General features: G+C 43.7%; 1 protein-coding gene across 1 annotated transcript in view; it reads right to left on the reverse strand.

Moving 5' to 3' along the window:
* Nucleotides 1-326: 326 nt before the first annotated feature.
* The window catches only part of EPHA4 (EPH receptor A4), a 105200-nt gene continuing 84020 nt past the window's right edge, over nt 327-21506 (reverse strand). The window contains exons 9-18 of the mRNA XM_058812430.1: nt 20305-20363; nt 19428-19541; nt 19061-19246; nt 15134-15195; nt 14404-14613; nt 11749-11898; nt 9188-9381; nt 5997-6152; nt 4841-5712; nt 327-2637 (exon numbers count right to left, since the gene is read on the reverse strand). Coding sequence (XP_058668413.1) covers nt 5598-5712; nt 5997-6152; nt 9188-9381; nt 11749-11898; nt 14404-14613; nt 15134-15195; nt 19061-19246; nt 19428-19541; nt 20305-20363 — 1246 coding nt within the window. The 3' untranslated portion in view covers nt 327-2637; nt 4841-5597. The remainder of the gene's footprint in view (nt 2638-4840; nt 5713-5996; nt 6153-9187; nt 9382-11748; nt 11899-14403; nt 14614-15133; nt 15196-19060; nt 19247-19427; nt 19542-20304; nt 20364-21506) is intronic.

A 21506-nucleotide genomic window follows, 5' to 3' on the forward strand; every position in this document is an offset into this window, starting at 1 on the left:
TCCAGCTGGGGAGCAGGGGGGGACACCACCCCTAGCCAATTCCACTCATAAATAGCAAAAATTATGGCCCTGTAGGTTTTTCCCATTGATAGCACCTGGTCTCCAAGAAAGGATCACTGATATTATTTCAGCAGCCTGGCTGCAGCACCCCTCCCACATCACAAACACCATGGCTCATGGGACAGAAGCAAGGCAATCTGAAATCTGCTGAAGAGAATAAACCCCTCTGGGGCAAACACCAGGATTGTTACTCTGAATTCTCCATCTGTATCTGTTGTGCATAAACTTTAAATTAAAAGCAACATGCAATAATTGAAAATAGTCCATTTCAGGTTTGTACAGCAACTACTTTATTATTTTCAAATGCAAATGTTTGCATTGTTTGCTATTTTACAATTTTACAAACTAGGTATAAAAGACCATAAATAAATGACATAAGTTATGTGTACCTAAAATTCACGGAGGGAGAAAAAAATTACAAATTAAAACAAAATAGAAAAATCTATATATCTAACCCAGAGATCGTTCAAATGCACGAACCAAGAAATGCTGTTAGATTTTTTCAGTATGAACTAAATTATAATATGCCTCATACATTCTAATTTACACAGTCCTTGCATATTCCAACATACTTGCAGTGATACAAAAAAATAAATGCACTCTCTTTTTATTTGTCTGATTAGTATTTCAGATTTTTTTTTCTGGTTATGAAAATGTCACATAAAAGAAAAATACTGCTTTTTAAGTCCTGTTTACTGGTTACTTACCAGCTTTTTTTTTTTTTTTGTATTTTATACATATATATTTTTAATACATAAGATCCATCACAAAATTAGCACAGCAAGAAACCCGGACAAACATCAACCATTGGTGTGTGAGCAGGACAATTGAACACACTCGTCGTGGGGGACAAGCTGGCCTGTCCCCGAGGGCAGCAGTGTCTGGAGCAGCCTGTGGTGGCCCAGCCTCTCTGTGGTGGCCACCTCTGCCAGGCACAGCTGGCACATCCTGGTGCCCACCATGCCCAGCTGCCCTCACTCCCCTGCCAGCCCTGCTGCTGCTCCTTCAGAGCAGGAATTACCACGGAGGGTCAGCGAGGGGGGGAAGAGGGAACAGGAGCAGCCTCAGGCCACCAGCTCACAGCTCTGGGCAGGGCTGAGTGCCCAGGCTGCCCCACAAGTGCCCGAGAGCCCCTGGCCCACGTGGGCAGCACGGCCACCTGTCCCCTGCCCGCTGCTGGTGGCCCTGTGTCCCTGGGTGCAGGCGCTCAGCTCCTCTCCAGCTGCCCCACAGCACACCAGGGTGAATTCCCCAAACACTGCAAGCTCTCCTAGGCAGTGCCAGCACGCTCCCTGGGCCATGGAGTGTCTGTCTTCTGCTGCTCTTCAACTGCCCTTCAACTGCACAAGGAACAGGACACACTGCACAACTCTGCTAACTGTTAACTTTACAGGTCTTGTTGCATTTTTGTTCCTTATCTGTGCTGGGAACCAGGGAAGTGTTCTGATTATTACGTTGCACACAGAGCAAGGTGCTTCTGTGAATGGAAGAACTGCATATATTTGCTAGCATTCAACAAGTCTTTAAAATCCTATTTTTGAAGATAAAAAAGGCTACGTAAGAATTCAGTTCAGGATTGCCAGTGGATGGAGATGCAGGTGTTGCCTCCACCACCTTGCCACTGAGAAACTGGTTGTTCTTGGTCATGAGCAGGGCACTAGTACAAATAAACAACACTTAACAAGAACCTTTAGCGCCCTTTAGATCCTGCATCCATTACTCCAAAACTAACTTGAAATTGCCCCTGTTTCAGGCTGCTGAACTACTCAACAACGTTAGTGTGGCAGCTAAAAAATACACTTACAGATACAGAAATTTAAACACTTTCTTAATGTGTGTGTTCTTGTTATCATTTCAGACATGAGCTGTCAGCCTGGTCTCACAGGACAGAGGTGTTTGGGGCACGTTCACAGGCAGTTCTACACAGGAGGTGACTTGCACGCCGACACACGCACACAAGCACACGTACGCACCTTTCGGAGGAGATAATAATCCATTATCCATTCAAGGAAAAAAATATATTTATATCACTGCAATGGCACCTTTAGTGTAAAATGTCACTTCAGCAATGTACACAGGCAGCTCACAGGAACTGAGTTCTTTGCTGTGGCACCTGGCCTGGCGTCCATGGTAAGATGTGTAGTGCTCTGTCACCTTCATTTGTCCGGGATGCAGCGGTGACAGCCAGAGGAATGAGGAGAGACAACAACAAAATATATAAATAAAACCAAAGGTAAGCAGAGAAAGCAGAAGAGGAGGAAAAACAAAATCCAGAAGTCTGCAGGGCTTTGACACAGTACATTCCTCAAGTGACAACTGGGTGCTGAGTCTTAACGAGTCAGTTATCGCTCAGTGGAGAAAAACAACGGAGTGGGTGGCCCAGGAAAAAAAAAAAAGAGAAAGTAAAAGTCACACTCTCTTCAGGGACTGATGACTGTTCAGCATGTGTTTTCCAGAATCAGTGCTATGGAAGACGCAACTGTGGGTCCAGAAGGCTTCATGTCTGCTCTGTGTTCCTCCAGGGTCAATGTGATCAACAGGATGGGCTATGAGGCTGTGAAAGCAAAATCCATTTCCCTGCACGAAAAGAGAACCCAAATTAAATGTATTAAACCACATGCTCCAAGATAGACGCCCAAACCTGCCCAAATGGCAATGCTCAAAGGGTGGGAACCCTTTGCCTTCCCTGTCCTTCTCCCTTCCCTCACACTATTCCAAAGTCTTGCTTCCATGGCATACCTTACATGCAGATATGTAATCAACCAGTCTATCTTTCTACCTATACTTACATGGGCCACCTTTTTTTCCCCTCCATCTGCTCTCTTCAAACTAAAATCACATTCCAGTGGATGCCCCTCCTTGGCCATATTTTATCTCACAGGAAACACAGCCACCAGTGGCAGTGCTGAAAACCCAGCATCTGAGCTGCCTTCACAGTTTTCATTCTATAGGGACACAGTTTTCCATTTTGTGTGGAAAATATTGCACTGTTTTGAATTACCACTACTAGACTACGAGACAGCAATTTAACAAACTGGCCAGAAAACTGGGTGTATTTTGGTTTTAGATAAAAAAGATGATCTCAACAGAACGCAACAGATTTACAGCAAGGAAACTTCAAGTATCTCTGCACTTGAGAGGCAGAAGAATTTTTCCTGCTGAAAGTACAAATGTCAGGTCTTTAAGATGAGTAACTACTTCTTATGTTGCCTGGCAAAGTGACATTAAAACATGCTGGTTTAAATAGATTTTTTAAAAGAAATCTTAAATTTCTTGAAATGGAAAAGCTTTTATAAGTAATACTGCAGAACAGTTTATACTGAACTGTCATGACTTGACAGGATCCAAATTTAGCATCTCATATTCAGAACAAGTTGTTCTCTGAGAGAGTTGGGAGTGAGGGAGAGTTAGTGGTTAAAATCAGCAAGTTATTGTTAAGAGTGACAAAAAAAGTGATGTGAGTGACAATACAGTCTGTGTGATTTGTCCAACTGAGTGAACTGTTTTGGATTTAGGATAAACTCAATTATTAAAAAAGTTTGACCTATAAAGCCACTAAATCATTTCTGAATTTGCTGTCAGGTGTGGAATAGGACCAAAATATTATAGACTAAAGAACCAGTCTTAGTGCCATTAAATGATAAATCTCACCTTTCTGACATTGTGCCTGGCACAGCTGAAATGCAATGTCAGTTCTAAAGGACATGTCATGAAAATCCTCCTCCTGCTCAGCACAGAATAAGTGGCCCGTCTTTTTTCTAAGGTCATCTCATCACTTTGGTCCTCAGAAGGACTTTAAAGAATCTAACTTACATACTCTGTTCAAAAAGAGTAATAAAAGCTTCATGACAAATAAATTCAAGCCTCAGTGTGTTCAGAGCTTTACTGGATGAAGCTTTATCCTGTGTGACCTGCTGAGGACAACCACATTGCCATAGCAGTCTCCTCCACCTGGCAAGCCAGGGCATGCTTTCAGTCACCCAACTCCCATCTGCTCCCTGGAGGAGGCAGAGGGCAGCTTTTCCATGCTCCCTCTTGCTGGCCATACCTGCAGAGGGGTGTCAGGCCCCAGCTGTGCAGTCTGCACCTGGCACTCACACACCCACAGCTGCCCTGATAATCCCAGATACCCATCCTACAGGGCTGGCTTTCAAAGTGTATCTTGGTTCCCACAACTGATCCAACAGAATCATGGTGCACGAGCTGTTACCCTGCCTGACACCCAAACTGCACAAAACCTGCAAGCCTGCATGCTCTACCCCATTTTTATCTGCTCCCTTTCCCATAAAACCACTGACACCACAACTGAAACGCATCTTTCTAAAACCCAAATGCTGCTTTTACTGCTGCTCATGAGAATGCAGGAAAAGTCTTTGGTTCTTCTTAGTGCCTTTATGACTATTTGTACTTTACACTGTGGCATCCATTCATGTTGAGCTTTTCCAACCACAGCATAAGGGCTCTCAGTGTGAATTGAGGTCAAGCTTTCAGCACTGAGCTGAGCCCCAAGACACTCCTACACCTTGTCTGCACACCCTACCAGGCAACAGCTTGAGAGCAATTTGAGATAGAGCAATTTTCACTGCCATCAAATAGAGCAAACAATGGGAAAGGCTCAGCAATTAGTCTGGGAAACCAGCAGAGATTCTTACAAACCAGTTAGGAACCCCAAACAACACATACCACAGCAGTTTTTATTTTCCCCCACCAGTGGTGAAATCCTAGCACAGCTTACAAAATAAAGCACCATGAATATGTTGGACACAGTACTTCCACTGACCTTCCGTGAGGCAAAGGGAGTAAGTTTCTTGAAAGAGAGAAGAAGTCTGAAAGCTCCACAGCCACGATTGTCACAGCTGACTAATGGCAAGATGGTCACAAAAGTCTTTCAATGGCAAGCTTCAGCATGGCACAACAGCCAAGAACCTCCCCAGAAGTCCAGTTTTGCCCAGTAATCCACAAGGTGGGTCACTTCACGTCTCAAGCCCATAAACGGGTAGATCACTAATTGGCAGGCACTGATCAGCCACATGATATTCTCACTGAGGTTTTTGCAAGGTGTTAGTGATGCATCAAGTCTGCAAAGAATATCCTAGGGCAGATTCTTCATTCCAGTGAAAGACACAACGGTGGTTTCACCCACAAATAAAACACTATGGTTGTAATCCTACAGGTCACAGGGAGAAGGAAAGTAATGCTGTTGTTTTTTAAGCACAGTATCTGGCAGCAAACATAGCATCAAAACTTGAATGTGACTTTATATTTATATAGATACATGTATTTTACATATCATTGATCAACAGAGAAGTATGTTCCAAGAAACCATTTGTTCCAGGTCTGGTTTCAAAGGACGGCTCGTCATTTCTGGAGGCCCCCTCCCAACACACGCTCTGCTTCCACAATCTGTACATCAAGCAACGCTGCAGATCTTGATTTCCACGGGCGAGGAGACGAAGTAAAAAAAGTGCAGTTCTTCAATTAAAGTGCATGGATGAGGTAAACTAATTTCAAGAGTTTTGAGTTTATTCAGTGCTGGCTCAGACGGGAACCATCCTGCCGTGCATCTGTTGCATTTGGGTGCGCATCGCTTGGACGCTGCTCAGGATCTTGTTCTGGTGCGCCAGGGCCGTGATCCCGATCCTGGCCAGGTCCCTGTGGAAGACAGGAGAACAACAAGGGGCTCAGAGTGGTGGATCAGATGCTGAGATGCAGAGAAAAATATTAAGAGTCAACCACCAGCAGCATTAGCAAAAGCAGATGTACAGAAATGTTTAATTAAATAAGTGGAGGCATTGTGGAGGCATTTTAAAGTTATCCTCCATCCAAATGAAAGGCATTCCATTCCTTTAATGAGTGTAATGATATGCAGCACAAAGCAAGAGAGGCTGATTAAATCCAGATTTACCAGTTTTTTTGCTATATCTCCGAGTACTTACTCCTGGTTCATATGCACCACAGCCTCTAGGGTGGTATAGCCAGCAGCTGTGAAGTTATCCTTGTATCGCTCCATTTTCATGGCTTGGAGCCAATCACTGACAGAAACAACCGCCGAGAACTCGGGGGAGCTGGGATCCAGCAGGGCTGTGCTAGGTCTGGATGCCAAACAGTGAAAGGACAGAGAAATGGTGTCAGCTGGATCACAAACCACAAACCCAAGTTTGGTCTCTGCTACAATTAACCTCAATGATGAGGGAAAGCAAGGGCAAGATGCTGTGCCCAAAGAAACTCTGCACATCAACTCAGATCTAAACTGAACAAGATGCAAAGGAATGGGCCAGTTTTTGCTAAGAATGAATTTCACCTGAGGTTTCTATTTTTGGTTTGAGATCTAATTTGAACCACAATACAGCTTATGATTTCCATCCTAGATATAACCAAGTTCACAGAAAAAGCTTTTACTCCCCAGAACAAAGAAGATGGCAATGCTGGAAGGCATTTGGCCTGTTGGGTCTGTATCTCATGGGCAGCAATGCCAGACCTTGCCAGCCCTGCATGTGTCAGACTTCAGCTCAGCAGCTATAGAAACACTGCTGAAGGATGTGCAAAGAACTGGGAGCTCACACCCTGCCAGACTGGTTTGGAGGGCAAAACTCTGGGCAGGTTCAGATAACTCCTGTTTCTAGCCAGGTCTGCTCAGTGCATTCAATCAAACTCAGGACAGCAGGGAGTTAATCCCCTCTTTAATCAATCCATTCCTGACTGAGTGCCTGCCAGGAGTGGCAGGAATCACACCAGCTTTGATCTTTGTTTGCACTCTGGAATGTGCTTCTCATTTTGCCTAGCACACTTTTGCCAATAATTATTTTTACAACATTTTCTTCTCTTATTAATATTGCATTTACTATTTCATGTATATCATAAGTCACAGTTTCATTAAAGCACTATAAATTTGTGTTATCTATCTAATCAAAACAATTATCATTTAGCAATTTATTTGAAAATGCACATCATCAAAGACAAGGTGTGCAAAAGCACGGTTAGGTCTTGCCTGAGGCATTGAGTACACTCTGGCAATACTTGGTTCAACTCTTTTACTGCATTATCTAACACAAGACCAATGATGATAACCTATTTATATAATTATGCTTTATGTATAAAGTAATATATTAATAATGTTATATGCATATTTGAAATTCCTATTCTGAAGACAAAAAAATATTTATAAACAGCTGTGACTGTGAAATTACCTTGAATAGGCTGTTAGCTTACATACACAGGCAATGACCTTGAACAGGTTATTAACTATTGGAAAACCTATATATTTTCAAAGACCACCTTTAAATTGAAAAGAAAGCAAAAATTGAGGCATTCATACTGTGATTCTTCAACCAAATTATCACAGCAGATCATACTGTGATTCTCACCACGTAAATTATTTAAACCTCAAGGGAGGATACATTTTTGCCAGGCTCCCAGTGCGATTAGGGCAATCTGGAATAGGTGGTGATAGTGGCCTCAAAGGGTTAATGATCCTTCTTCTGGTGACATACATTGTAAGCAAGACCCACAAAGGGACATACAAGCTTAAAAAAGGATCTTGTTCTGTTGGAGGGTAAGACAGAATCTCTGTTACTCCCCCACTGATTCAAGAAACTTAATTTTGCATTGTCTAATGCATATTTTTGTACCTTTCCTCCTACTAAAAAACATTTTCCTCTTATCTTCCTTGTTTCTTTTAAACTTTTTTCCCATATTTGCTGTAAGCAAATCTACCTGACAAAGCAGAGACATTTGGAAAAAATGGACCAAAGCTGGTAGAGATCAGTAAAGCTCCTATTACTTCAGCAGTGTTTCACCAGCTTACACAAACTGCTGATCTGTCCCAACAAAGCTATTTTGGTTTCACCCTACAACTCTGGGAGTTTTCCTTCCTGCTGCGCTTCTCTTGCACGTACCAGGTACACCATGCTTAGCAAACAAAACAAATGTAACGCAGGATCGGTGGAGACATGAAACTGGCTTTCCACAAAATTAAATTCAAATTCACATAAAAATTAATCCACACCTTCCCAATGCCCGCGAGGCGTTGGCTGTAATGCTGCAACGCTCATTTGCAAATCCTACACAAATCTTAGGGTTTATAAAACTTGATGATGTGCTTTTCCTGCAGAAAACCACATCACTCCTGTTAGCTGCACTGACTGAGGTGACCCTACCCACTCAAGCCCTTTCACCGGGGGGAGAAGGGGAAAGAGAAGCAGCAAACTTTGCTTTTCAGCAGAGCTTGCCTGCGTCAGGACGTGCTTAAGGCTGTGCTGGGAACTCTCTCAGCCTTGGTGTGATCCAGCACAGCTCTGCTCACTCCCCTTTCCTGCTGGCAGGGCTGAGCCTGGGTGCCCTGGGGGCCACACAGAGCCAGCACAGCCCTGTGCTCACCCACGCAGAGCAGCGGCTGCTGTGCAGGCTGGCCCTGGGAGCTGGGTGCCACCTGCACTCTGTGTCACCTGCAATCCGTGTGTGCCACCTGCACTCCGCCTGTGCCACCTGCACTCCGCCTGTGCCACCTGCACTCTGTGTGTGCCACCTGCACTCTGTGTGTGCCACCTGCACTCTGTGTGCCACCTGCACTCCGCCTGTGCCACCTGCACTCCGCCTGTGCCACCTGCACTCTGTGTGTGCCACCTGCACTTCGCCTGTGCCACCTGCACTCTGTGTGTCACCTGCACTCTGTGTGTGCCACCTGCACTTCGCCTGTGCCACCTGCACTCTGCCTGTGCCACCTGCACGCCGCGTGTGCCACCTGCACTCTGCCTGTGCCACCTGCACGCCGCGTGTGCCACCTGCATTCTGTGCCACCTGCACTCTGTGTGTGCCACCTGCACTCTGTGTGTGCCACCTGCACTCCGTGTGTCACCTGCACTCCGTGTGTGCCACCTGCACTCTGCCTGTGCCACCTGCACTCCGTGTGTGCCACCTGCACTCCGTGTGTGCCACCTGCACTCCATGTGTCACCTGCACTCTGCCTGTGCCACCTGCACTCCGTGTGTGCCACCTGCACTCCGTGTGCCACCTGCACTCCGTGTGTGCCACCTGCACTCCGTGTGCCACCTGCACTCCGTGTGTGCCACCTGCACTCTGTGTGTGCCACCTCCCCAGGCTCCCTGGTCTGTCCCAGAGCAGGGCTGACCTGGAGCTCTCGCTGCCTGTCCTCTTGAGGCTGTTGGGGTTGCGGATGAGCTTGTCCAGCATGTTGACGATCTGGCCGAACTTGGGCCGGTCGCTGCGCTCCTTCTGCCAGCAGTCCAGCATCAGCTGGTGCAGCGCGATGGGGCAGTCCATGGGCGGGGGCAGCCGGTACCCCTCCTCGATGGCCTTGATCACCTGCAAACGGCACAATCAGGGAGACATTGGAGAACATCACACCCTGCTCAGTCCACCAGCAGAGTAGGCTTATCCTAGAGCTGTCCAGACTATGGTGACAAATCCCCAGTTAAGCGATACAACGTGGAAAATTGCACTCGGACTCAGACAGCTGGTGGTCTCAGAACTGTCATTTCTCCTCAGCAACTCAAAACTGAAAGTGCACCCAGAGCAGACATCAGATACAGCAGGGCAATTTGTCACAAAAAAGCACATGGGATACAGGGATGACAGAAGAGCCCTGGTTAGAAATAAGCAACCAGCCTCGTTGGACAGAGGGCTGGAGAAGCAACAGCTCTACAGCAAGTCTTTATTATCAGTCAGTTTCGGGTGCAGTATGTTGAGACTGTATTTTCCCCATAATTTTTAAGGTACAGCAGATCACTCCCTCCCCCTGTCCTCCTGGGCTAGCTCATCTCTGTCAACAAGAGAGGCCTTGCAGAGAACCTGTTCCCCCACTGCTGTATGGTCTGAGCCAAGAAATGCAGAGATAGGAACCCTTTTATGCAGCTTTACAGAAGTCCAACACAGCTTAAGTATGTATTTCATATTTAACAGAACCCAGAGAAACTCAGACTGAAATCACTTCAAACCCTCTAAAAAGCACTCCAGAGGCCCTAATGGCTTCTTAGCTGTCTCAGGAGAATGGGACACAACCAGAACTCAATTCTGACATGACAGGGACATGACCCAGGAGCCTTCAGATCTGAATTAATCAATATGACACTGCTGGCAGGACTCACCATGAGACTAGAGACCAGGAGTGCTCAGAGACTGAGTTGCACTAAATTCTCTCCTTCTGGACTTGTCCAATTAGTGGCTGAAATCCACTGGGAGGACAAGGTGAGCGATATGCTTGCATTATTAGCAGCTATTCAGTGACCACAAATAAAGTGGCTCTCACTCCTCCAGGAAGTATGAAGATACTTTTGATTTCTCTTGATTCAACAGACACTGAGTATAATTTGAAATCCCCTCCTGCTTTGTTGTGAGAGGAACTGCCCTTGCCATCATTAAGAAAAAAGGCACGTCTATGCTATGTTCTGTAAAGAGTGTGCACAGACAGTAATATTGGCTTTCCCTGTCTTGTTCAAGCCAGCTTTTCAACGTGGTCTAGCAGTGCACAGTCTCAGTGAACACCAGCCTAACATAAACAGCTCTAATAAAAGCAGCTGTTTGTTGCAGGGAGCTCCACTGTGCTGTGCAGACATGCCTGATATAACTGAGACACATCTGGTGTTTTATTTTCTTGCTAAGTCTTGATGACTTCCTGTTAGCAAAAGGAAGGCAAGATTGGGTGCCAGAAGAGACATTTCACATCAGAAGGAAATTAAAATTATATCTCCCATTTAGATTAAATGCCATCCACATCTAGACACTCTTTGAAAACGTTCAGCTCTACAGAAGAAAGCAGATGACTTGTAAAGTGCCTTAACCACTCCCATGGCTGTATATTCAGATTACCATTTTCTTCTTCCTTTACTTGCTTGTAAATCCCCTGGGAAAAGAATTATGGATAATCTAGGCCTCATTTTCAGTGGGATTTTTTTTCCTATTTAATAAAAATTCTATTAGCAAAAGCTCTTATTAGCATTATTATTAAATACTCTTCTGGAACGGCAGCCATTATGCACAGTCCCTCTTGGATCACACTGAAGTAGTCCAGATGGTATGGTTAAACAGGACATGCATAATTTAAGAATGGTCATTTACAAAAGCTGCCTTTTAATGGCCTCAGGGGGCAGCTATGCCATTGTCACAAAGATGCTCTGACTGATAATAATAATAATCCATAGAACTGGATTTTCTATGTGTTGATTTAGATATCCTACAAGAAATAAAATCACCTGGAAGACTTATAAGCATAGTGGAGCTTCAAGAATTAAATACCAATAGGAAGCCAAATCAAATTTGTTTTTCTCTCAAAGTAAACTCAAGATATAATATGAACATTCAAATCTTTCTTCTCTTGACAGTATTAGTATTTGACGGTTTAAATATATTTGTTTCCCTTACCTCCATTTTTCTCTAATTGTTATTTTTTCACATTTAAAAGGCCAAACCAAATAAACCCTTGTGTATAGACCCTAACTTGAGAATCCCCTATTCCATGAGCTGAGACAAAGCTTGAAGTACTCAAGGAACTTTAGTTCCAGAGAGATTCCCTGAGAAAACAAGAGTCTACCAGCCATGGTATTGTTTTAAAAGCCTGGAATAACCATCTTACAGCTACATAGCAACTGCCACAGAAACACATCAGCAGACATCTAAGGACAAGATGAAGGCACGGGGAGGGGACAGGCAGGGGGAGCTCAGCAGGACACTCACATCTTGGTTGGACATGTCCCAGTAGGGCCTCTCCCCGTAGGACATCACCTCCCACATGACGATGCCGTAGCTCCAGACGTCGCTGGCCGAGGTGAACTTGCGGTAGGCGATGGCCTCGGGCGCTGTCCACCTGATGGGGATCTTGCCCCCCTGCCACCAGGGAAAGAACCACAGGCTGGTGAGCCAATGCAGTGCTGTGTGTGGCTGACACTGTTCTGTGTATTCAAAGTACAAAAATCACATGGTTTTTTGTGTACAGCTCCAGAACCCTTCTGAAAAACGCAGCCACTTTCTCTCCTGCTCGCCATAAAGCTGTCAGATCCAACCAGGAGGCAATGCTGCCCATCTGCTTGCTTCAGTCACCAGGAGGAGAACCAGTAAATTGTTAAATGTATTTTTATCAGCCCTCCAAGAGATGTCTGCTCAGGGCTATGCTGAAGCCTGAGAACAAGCCAGGGGTTTTACAAAGTATATATTAGAGATTTAGTTGACAAAACAAATGAGTGCACGCTGTTAATTACTATTTCCTTGCTTGCCTGTCTGACCTGTTTGACCTGTTTCAGAAAAATGGCATTATAAACATTTTGCTTTTTAAAAAGGTAAAATAAAGAGAGGGTAAACTGGGAAGATTTATGAATACAGTGGTGTTTCCCATGGGCAATATCCCAACTCCTGCCAGAGATGTGAGAAGGCAAGCAAGCCTCTGGGCTCTCCCAGACCCTGGAGGACGAGTTCAACACCAAACCAGGGTACAAGGCTGCTTTTAATACCTGTTGGAGAAATCTGCCTCTCCTTACAATACTTTTTTTTTAAACAAATAAAAACACTTGGCCATTTGATTTGGGCCACTGAGGTCCTACACTGTTTAAAAAGGAACTCACTCCATCCTGTTTATCTGATTTTGCCTTAGCTGAGTGATCCCAGGCCACAGATTTCTCCTTTTGTTTATGCTAATATGCAAGGTGTTTTTAATTGAGCTTTTGGTTTCCTGCAGTTCCATCTGGGGAATGACTTAAGCTGAACAAAGGTTTTTGTATTTTTTTTTCATTTGCTTTTATGCTTCTTTGATTAAGTTTATTTTGGTAGTTTTTTTCCCAGCCATCTCCTAGATAGCTTTTATCCATAAGCGAGTGCAGTGTGTGCATACTTAATAGTATATTGTTCTACTATATCTCTCGAGTGTTTAATATGGACTGGTTCCAAGCCAAGGCAAATCAAAAGGGGTCCTTCCCCTGGCTGCTTCAGCCCTTGCATCAGGCCCTTTGTGAGTCAGGTTGTGGCAATATGTGCCTTGGTGACTACAAGATGCTCTCGCTTTAATGAGTTACTAACAGGAGCAGAACACATCATTTTCTTTAAAAATGTTGCTTTAAAAATTGCATTCAATCACAGCCTCTCTGGTTATGCAAAAGCTTTATTCCTCCTTTCAGACACAGATGCACTGACATTGTTTATACATGGTTGTCACTCTAAAAATTGTCAATAAGCTCTTTATATTTAGCTGCTTGAGCACAGTGGAGTTAATCCAAATATCCCTGATCCTTCATTACTGATACCAAATGAAGACAATGACTGCAAAGCAAATGTCATTGACTCTCTGTAGTTTACTCCTGAGAGCCAACAATACCATATCTTCACAGGCTAAATTCAAAGAGAAGCTTTTCAGTTATTTCTGTCTTGCTCTTGTGTGCTTGTCCAAACTCTGATTTCCCTGAATACAGATTTTCAAACCTCTGCTTCTGCTTCTTCCACTTGCCACCCTTATGAGTGAGAGAAATCAAGGCTGGCCAGCATTTAATACTACAGGAGTCTATCCTTCCCTGTAATGAGCTGTGAATCCATTAAAGGATGAGTGTTGGGATTAAACAGCAAGATCTGAGTGCTGCAAACAAACTCAGCACTAGGGAGAACAGATGGAGAATGGCAGATACTTAAAAACGAAGAAAAGAAGCAATTAAAAAAGGAGACTTTATAAACCAAATTTTTCTCTTTAGGTGCATGTTGATATCAGAGGTATTGGTACAAAGGCTGGTAATGGCTGGGATGTTGTTTTGTGGCCAGAATACTTGCATTAGCCTTATTCCTTGTGCAGCATATTAAAATGGCTTTAGCAAAATTACCCAGCAGTGGGTTGCTGAAATATAGATAAAATGGGAAAGAAACAAAAAATGGGAATGCAGGCCTAAGAGTTTTCCCAGTCCAAATAATTAGGTCAAATTTATGACTGGCTTTGTAATGGGCAAAAGTGGGTGCATCTTTTTAATTTTTCTGTGGGGTGTCTACACCTTCTGTATCAAACATGATTATGAACAGCCACGTAGAAACTCTGTTTGTAGATATCAGAAGGAGCAGAAGTCTAGGCCCTAATTTGTGGCACCAGATTCCTGTCACATGCTGCATCATGATGAAGGAACAAGAGGAATACATGGGTCTCATCCTCAGAAAAGAAATACTGCTGTGGCCACTGCTGTAGCAGCAACAGCACATCAATTTATAGGAGCTGTGGAGCCTGGGCCAATGTTTACTTTTAGGCTGTAATTTAGGTTTTCACTTGTGACTGAGACTATTTTAAAACAAACCACTGACACCTCCCACACAGTCAGACAAAACCAACATGCAGGCACGACAACATGGCCATTTTCCTTCCCTCCTTACCCGTGTGGTGTAAGCTGCCTCAGGGTCATCCTCCAGCACGCGGGACATGCCGAAGTCAGAGACTTTGCAGACCAGGTTGCTGTTGACCAGGATGTTGCGAGCGGCGAGGTCGCGGTGCACGTAGCTCATGTCAGACAGGTACTTCATCCCCGAGCCAATGCCACGCAGCATCCCCACCAGCTGGATGACTGTGAACCTGCCATCGTTCTTCTGCATATGGGGAAAGCAGCAAAATCACAGAGCATTAAGCTAAAAGCTACATTATCGCCACTGCTGAAATTGGCAAAGAGCAGAGCTGCGGATTCCCATCTTCTCTCCAATAAAATGCAATGTTATTTCCTCACTCCCCTCACCAGGGTCTATAATTCACCAGTAAAGCAAAAACCCAGAGGTTCTGTCACAGCTTTCAGTGATGCAGTATCCTGTTTGCAATGAATATGATTTTAATGAGTCTACAGCACTGCAATGCTTTCAAAAATGGAGCAAGTCAGAACTGTTCACATTAAACATGGATTATTTAAAATCCTGCTATTTTAAAAATTCATTTATTTTATATTCTTCCACTTTATATTAATTCTGGTTTTCAATAAAAGTAACACCAGAAAACAGAATTTCCCAAGTACAAACAATTTCTTTAAAACTGTGCAAATTTCAGTAAGAAAAAGAGAAAGAGAAAGAAAAAGATGTTTCCCAGTATAAAATCTCTTTAGCTTTTGAAGAAATCACCTACCCTGAGGAAGGCATCCAAGGAACCATTCTCCATGTACTCAGTTATGATCATTACTGGCTTACCTAGAGTGTGCAGAAAGAAAAACACAATTCCTTGATGAACACCAATGTTAATGGGATAAAAATGGCTTGCACATGATTTTACTGCCAAGACACCTGGCTTACACAATCTAATTTAATTTGAAACGCACCAAGCTTATGCCTCAGCTGTGGGAAGCAAGAGATGAAATATTACAGGACAGAAACATTTAATGGGCCCATTTGGAAGGTTAACCCTTTGGTTGATTCATTGACAAGGTCTTTAACTAAAGTGGCTCCTGTTCCCTAAGGAATATGTGAATTGATAATTGAGAACTAAGAAACAAAGATCTGTCCAAACCTGACAAAAATCTTCAGTATTACATATTGTTTGCAGAGCAGAAAATGGAATTCGTGAATGCTTTGGTCTGTCTTTTTTGAAAGATCAATGCTTTAGGCAAGTTGGAAGCTGCCAGAAGCTACAAAGTATTCCAAGACAACTGGATTCAAGAATGAAAAATGCAGGCTGTTCCTTTCAACCTTCACTGTCCTGAACTTGAATTCTGTGTTTCTCTCATTATTTATAAATGAGCCAAAGCCATTTGCCTCCTGAAGTCAGCCAGGGGCAAAATGATTCAGAGCCCTGTGTCACACAGGGGGCACAGAGCTCAGCAGCAGCCGGCTCCTCCTGCCGCAACAGGGGCCAAGCTGGGCAACCTGAGGAGAAATGCAATGTTACTGACAGGGGGATGCTTTCTAGGCACTCTCCTGCCTAAAACAACAGCAAATACACTAATAATGCTTGATGTTGATAAGAGTTTTATAAAGATCACACAGTGGTGAAACTGAGAACACTTAGGTGCATGCAAGGAACACTAATTATTTCATGGAGTTAAATCCTACTGATATTTGACATACAGGTATTTGTAGAAATAGGTCTGATAAGATCTCAAAAGAGCAATGGCAGAAGTACAGAAGTAACTCATCAAAGGTTGAATGGCAAAAGCCCAGTCCCAAGATGAGCACTTTCAAGGTGAGCACCTGACAATCAGTGCTGTCTGGCACAGCAAACCTTCCTCTCTCTTGTGCTTTACCTACAGGAACTATGGCTTTCTTCCTAAATAAAAGATGGTGTCCCAGAGAAACTCAGCTTTTACTTCTTGGAGCAGGTCTGAAGAAGGAAACACCATAGGGAAAGAGAAGGCTTCAAAGGCCAGGTCACCCAGACTGTAGATAGCTCAACTGCATCTTGGCATGGGAGGTATCAGAACTATTTAACTTTTCCTTGCTTCTGTCACCAGCAAGGATCTGCTCCAGAACAGCCATCTCTAAAAATTACCCTACCGTGAAATGTTGCAGCATTTAACATCCCCCTAATAGTTTCTACCTCAGTGCATCTTTCACCAAGATTCTTTTCTCATCATTTGTCAGGGATTTCTGGTTCTGAAGTAACCTTTTTTTAATTAGAAAACCATATGCTATAGGGACTGACTGTAGGAACATTTTACCACATTTCACTTAGGCCAACATCCATGTGTGATACGTAACTTATTTCACTCATCATTACTTATTTCACCTTTCCGGTCCCAACCTACCCTTTACAGGCCTTTTACTACTCCTGCTTTTACTTCCCTTCCCTGCTGGTATCCAAATTATTACTGGTTTGGTCCCAAGCAAGCCAGCACACCTGGGAAATGCCATTACTGAATGCTGCAGAGAAGCAATGGTATTGCATAAAGCAAACTGCTCTGGATGAAGGGCTGAGTGACCTTGGCTGAGCACATCCTTAAGTAAAAGGATGTGATTAAACATCATCCTCCCTCTAATTCACCTTTGAAAGCATTCTTAGGTAGAAAGAGGAAAAACTTCAACCAAATCTGCATATGGCACTGTTTCATTTATGCTTTGCAACTGCGACGGCCACCCTTCCACTGAACAAATACAGCTAAATGAGTATTAATTAACCTTCTTCAATCAAAAGATACTATGTCAACGTAGAAGGGAAAAAAGGAAGACTCTTTCAGTGCATTAACATGTAATTTCATTACTCAGACACTTCTTTAGCAGGGGAGGGGGGATAGAGAGACGAGGGAGAAGTTACCATCAGCGAGTCAATTATTAAAGTACTTGACTAGCAGCCAATAATTTATTCATGGTTTTTTGCTGCCTCTCTCAACCCCCATCTATACCACTATTTATCTCACATTTTAATTTTCAGTTTATTAAATGCATCCATTTATCACAGCATTCAGCAAACCTATGGAGAAATGGAGATAAATGTGCTCTTAAGTGGCCCTGTTTCCCAGGAGTGCAGCTGGCAGTAACGGAGCCGTGTTGCTGCTGGAGCATCACTTACTGGGAGCCAGGAACGGGGCACTGCCAGGTCACCCTGCCACCTCCCCCCTGGGTGAAAATTCCCAATCATTTTAATTCACTGACAACTGCATTATGCAAATGCCTACGGCCATTTATAAGTGCTGGAGCTGTAGCAGCTCAGGGGCTTCCAGTGGGATTGCAACACAAAGATTCCCCTGTTGTCTTTCTTTTACTGAGGTGCTAAAAGAATCACTGTCTGAGGCAAACACTGTGGCCTGATCACATTCCCTTTGTTATAACAATCACAGAGAGAGACATTCAGACCTTCCAAATTTAAACAGAGGAGGGTATGTTAATTTTAGTTTTGAGCGAGGCTCTCAGTAAAGGATGGCCAAAATTAGTCCAAACTGCTCTTTGCCTTTAAAAGCAAACTGCCACACACTGTATGAGCCATTTTCAACTGTTGAGAGAAGGCAGACCAGGAGACAGCAACACAAATGAGCAGGGGTAAGATTTCCAGAAACAAAAGTGGCAGAATAAGTATCAGCTCTCACTGACATTCAAGAGGGACAGAGTTTTACAGTGGAACTGATGGTTTTGATAACCTTTTATGAGAGGTACTTTGTTCTTCTAGTGATATTTTACTTTTTAACTTTTCATCCATCTCAAATTTTAATTGCTCCCACTGTTAATACCCTGCATTCATGTTCCTCATGCTGCAGAAGGTGAGCTTCACAAAGTCCACTATGACAGCAGCTCACAAGATCACTGCCTGCTTTCTATGCTCACCCTGAGCATGAGCCCCAACACCCAAAGAGTCTTTTAGGATTAACAATGAGAGCCAGGCTTTGCCACCATGGTCCCCAGGGCGTCTGGGCACAGACAATGCCTGCACCATGGCAGTGGCACCTTGTCAGCTCACACCCAGGCACTGGTGTCTCACAGCTGCATTTTCAGCTCTAGCCTACAGACAGCACCCAGCCAGCACTGTCACGCTTAAAAAACCCCAAACAAAGCAAACAAAAAGATCATCCAGGTAAATTCTGCAGAGTGAAATTAGCACACCTGTAAATCAGAGAAAACAAATAAGCAAGTTTCACACTAAAAAAACTTGCTTCGTTTCAAAGGCTTGCTGCTCCTTACATCTGTGCTTTGTACTTCAAACATATGACTGTGTAGTTTTGTTTTGGTATTTTTCCCCCATCATTTTGAATTCTTTGCTCACCATCTGCTTTTGCCTATCCTGTAACAATCATCTCAGTCTAGCAAAGATGTGAAAGATGCCTGCTTGGCATAGCAAGAAGGGATAAAAAAAAGCCAACCCCTGCAGTATTAATTCCCTCTACAAAATCTTGTACAAGCTGCCTACAGATAGAATATCAGTTGAAACCGTAAACCCATTTATAGCTGACAACAAGATTAATGACTTGTCCTGCACTGATTTCCTCCTATTAGCTATCAGTGGATCTGTTCCATCTGTCATTTTACAGGAAAGAGGGTAAGAAGGAAAAAAAAAAAAAGCCAGCACACACCATACAGACTTAATTTCTCAGTGACTTCTAAATTGGACTTGTCATGAAAATGACCTACTTACATTTAGTGACTACACCTTCCAAGTGGATGATATTGGGGTGGTCAAATTGTCCCATGATACTGGCCTCACTCAGAAAGTCTCTCCTTTGCTTATCAGTGTAACCAGCCTTTAGAGTCTTGATAGCAACACAGATCTCTCTTTTTCCTGGCACTTTGAGACGTCCACTGCACACTTCACCAAACTCCCCTTGAAGAAAAAGGCACAAGAATCCATGGTCAGGAGCCTGAAGCATGCACTTGTGTTGTCAAACTGTTATGTCAGTACATTTGGGAGAACTGTCGTACAAAAATCATAGGATCACACATTCCCTAAAAGCAAATTTAAAAATGTATTTACAGGAAAAAAATGCAAAAGTTCTGGCACTTACCCACACCAATAACTTTTTCAATCTTTATGCAGGAGGCATCAATTTCTTTGGCAAATTCCCTCACAGCTTGGTTTGGATCCTCATATGTAAAAGGATCCACATATGTTCTAACACCTGCAAGGCAGAAATGTTTTATTTGAAGTCACTGATCTACATGCTGCTGAACACAGAACATATGAGACTGAAGCCTTAATGATATACAACAGCAAAGAGAGTGTACAATAAAAATGTACTGTAAGCCAGGAATGACTGATAAGGAAGGAAGGACTTAAGTATTTTTCCCCCCAGTACAATATTTTAAAGTGTAAACACTTAATATTTCCCATTATTGATGTAAGGAATGAGGCTTTTGCCAATTAATGAGCTTCACAAATCACTGCCATCACTAGCATAACCTGTCAGGGACCTGTGAGACTAAAACACTAAATCCCTTTTTCCTATGGGAGCCAGGAAATTCTGAGCTCAGGTCCTGGGTTTGATACATGGAAGTAACAATAGGATTCAGTGCTGGAATAAAGGCAGCAAAGTTCACACTCCCTCTCCTGCAGCATTGCCTCTGGCCCATTCAGAAACTACTTTAGCAGAGTGTTGTGGGGAAAAACCTTGCCTAGAAATCAAGTGGCTAAGAACAGGTATCTTTAAATGGCAAGGAACAATGGAAAAACTTGATAAACCCTTCTCCTCTCTGTACCCTCCAAACATTTTACCCAGACACTTCTATTTTCCCTGTTACTAGAGTAAATAAATTTTGAAGCAGGAGGTGAAAACAGAAACCTGTTCTCCTCTAGAGAAATACAGTCCCTTATTTCCTGAGCACCAGAGCATGAGCCGTGTCTCACAACCCAAACCAAAGCCCCCAAGCGCCAGCGCCTTTTACCTTGGTTCAGGTGCTTCTCCTCATCTGCCTCCTGCTTGGCCTTGCTGTACTTGCTGCGCCTGTCAGGACAAAGCACAGCAAGTGAGTGCAAAGGAGGATCTCACTCTGAACAAGCCCAGCTGTCCTGACCTGCAGAGACTCGAGCTGCTGGCACCTGCCACAGCCATGACACAAACACAACCAGGGCAGCGGGATCCTCACACTCCCCTGAGTGTTACCGGCATCAACAGAGCATCAAAGGATGCACAAATCTATTTGTATCTCAGCTTTTAAAGAAAGGGAAAAAAAAGTTTGTGCTTCAGCCACTTTTTTTTTCAAACTTACTTTTGCAATTGAGGGCCCAAATTGCTTTTTATCCCTACCACACAGGGATTGAAATGCTACAACAGAGGTGTTTTGGTAGATTGACTTTCAAACATCATTAGGCAAATGCCAACATCAATACACTTATTTAACTGCAAATTTAAAACTGGAAACAAGTCTCTTAACACAGAAATCAGGATCTCAGCATAAAAAAAAAGGAAGAACCACCAACCCTGACCATCAAAAATTAAGATCCCAAGGATTTTGCTTATTCTTTTAATCACTGCTTAATTGAAGGGGCTGAAGAACTCCTGGTGGCAGAGCTCCTCTACTGACTCTCTGAGCTGGAGGCAATAGCATAGCAGAGTACTTTAATTCTATAGATTACTACTTCTACACCTACACCTGTGATACTGTAATCTAGTTATGCATTTAATTAGTTCAGCTTTCAGCTCCAATGGACAAGGAGCACTACAAAAAGCTGATACAAGTTAGTCCATTAGGGAGGATATTGAGGACTCTGCTCAGCCAAATGTGTAGGAATTTGAAGTTGCCCAGCATCCAGTGGTATGTAGATGCAGAGAAATCACTTGGGCTTTTACCCACCCATCCTTGAGTGCTCAGAACCAAGCACAGAGCAGACACTGATGGAGAGAAGGGTTTACTGTTGCTTACTCTCAGCTTGCCTGTTCCCAGGAAATCCACATTTCCCAGTCAGACCCAGGAGAGCTGACTGGCAAGAGGCTGGGGTGGAGAGAAGAGGGAAGGCAGAAGGAGAAACCAAGCCTGGAGACCAGGAGGGGAGAGTGGCACTGCCAGCAATGTCCAGCTGCTGCCTCGAGTGGGGCAGGGGACAGCCAGGCCTGCCAGGGACACCAGGGTGACAGAGGGTTAACTAA

The sequence above is a fragment of the Ammospiza caudacuta genome, chromosome 11 (genome assembly GCF_027887145.1).
Source record: "Ammospiza caudacuta isolate bAmmCau1 chromosome 11, bAmmCau1.pri, whole genome shotgun sequence".
In the NCBI taxonomy this organism is placed as follows: domain Eukaryota; kingdom Metazoa; phylum Chordata; class Aves; order Passeriformes; family Passerellidae; genus Ammospiza; species Ammospiza caudacuta.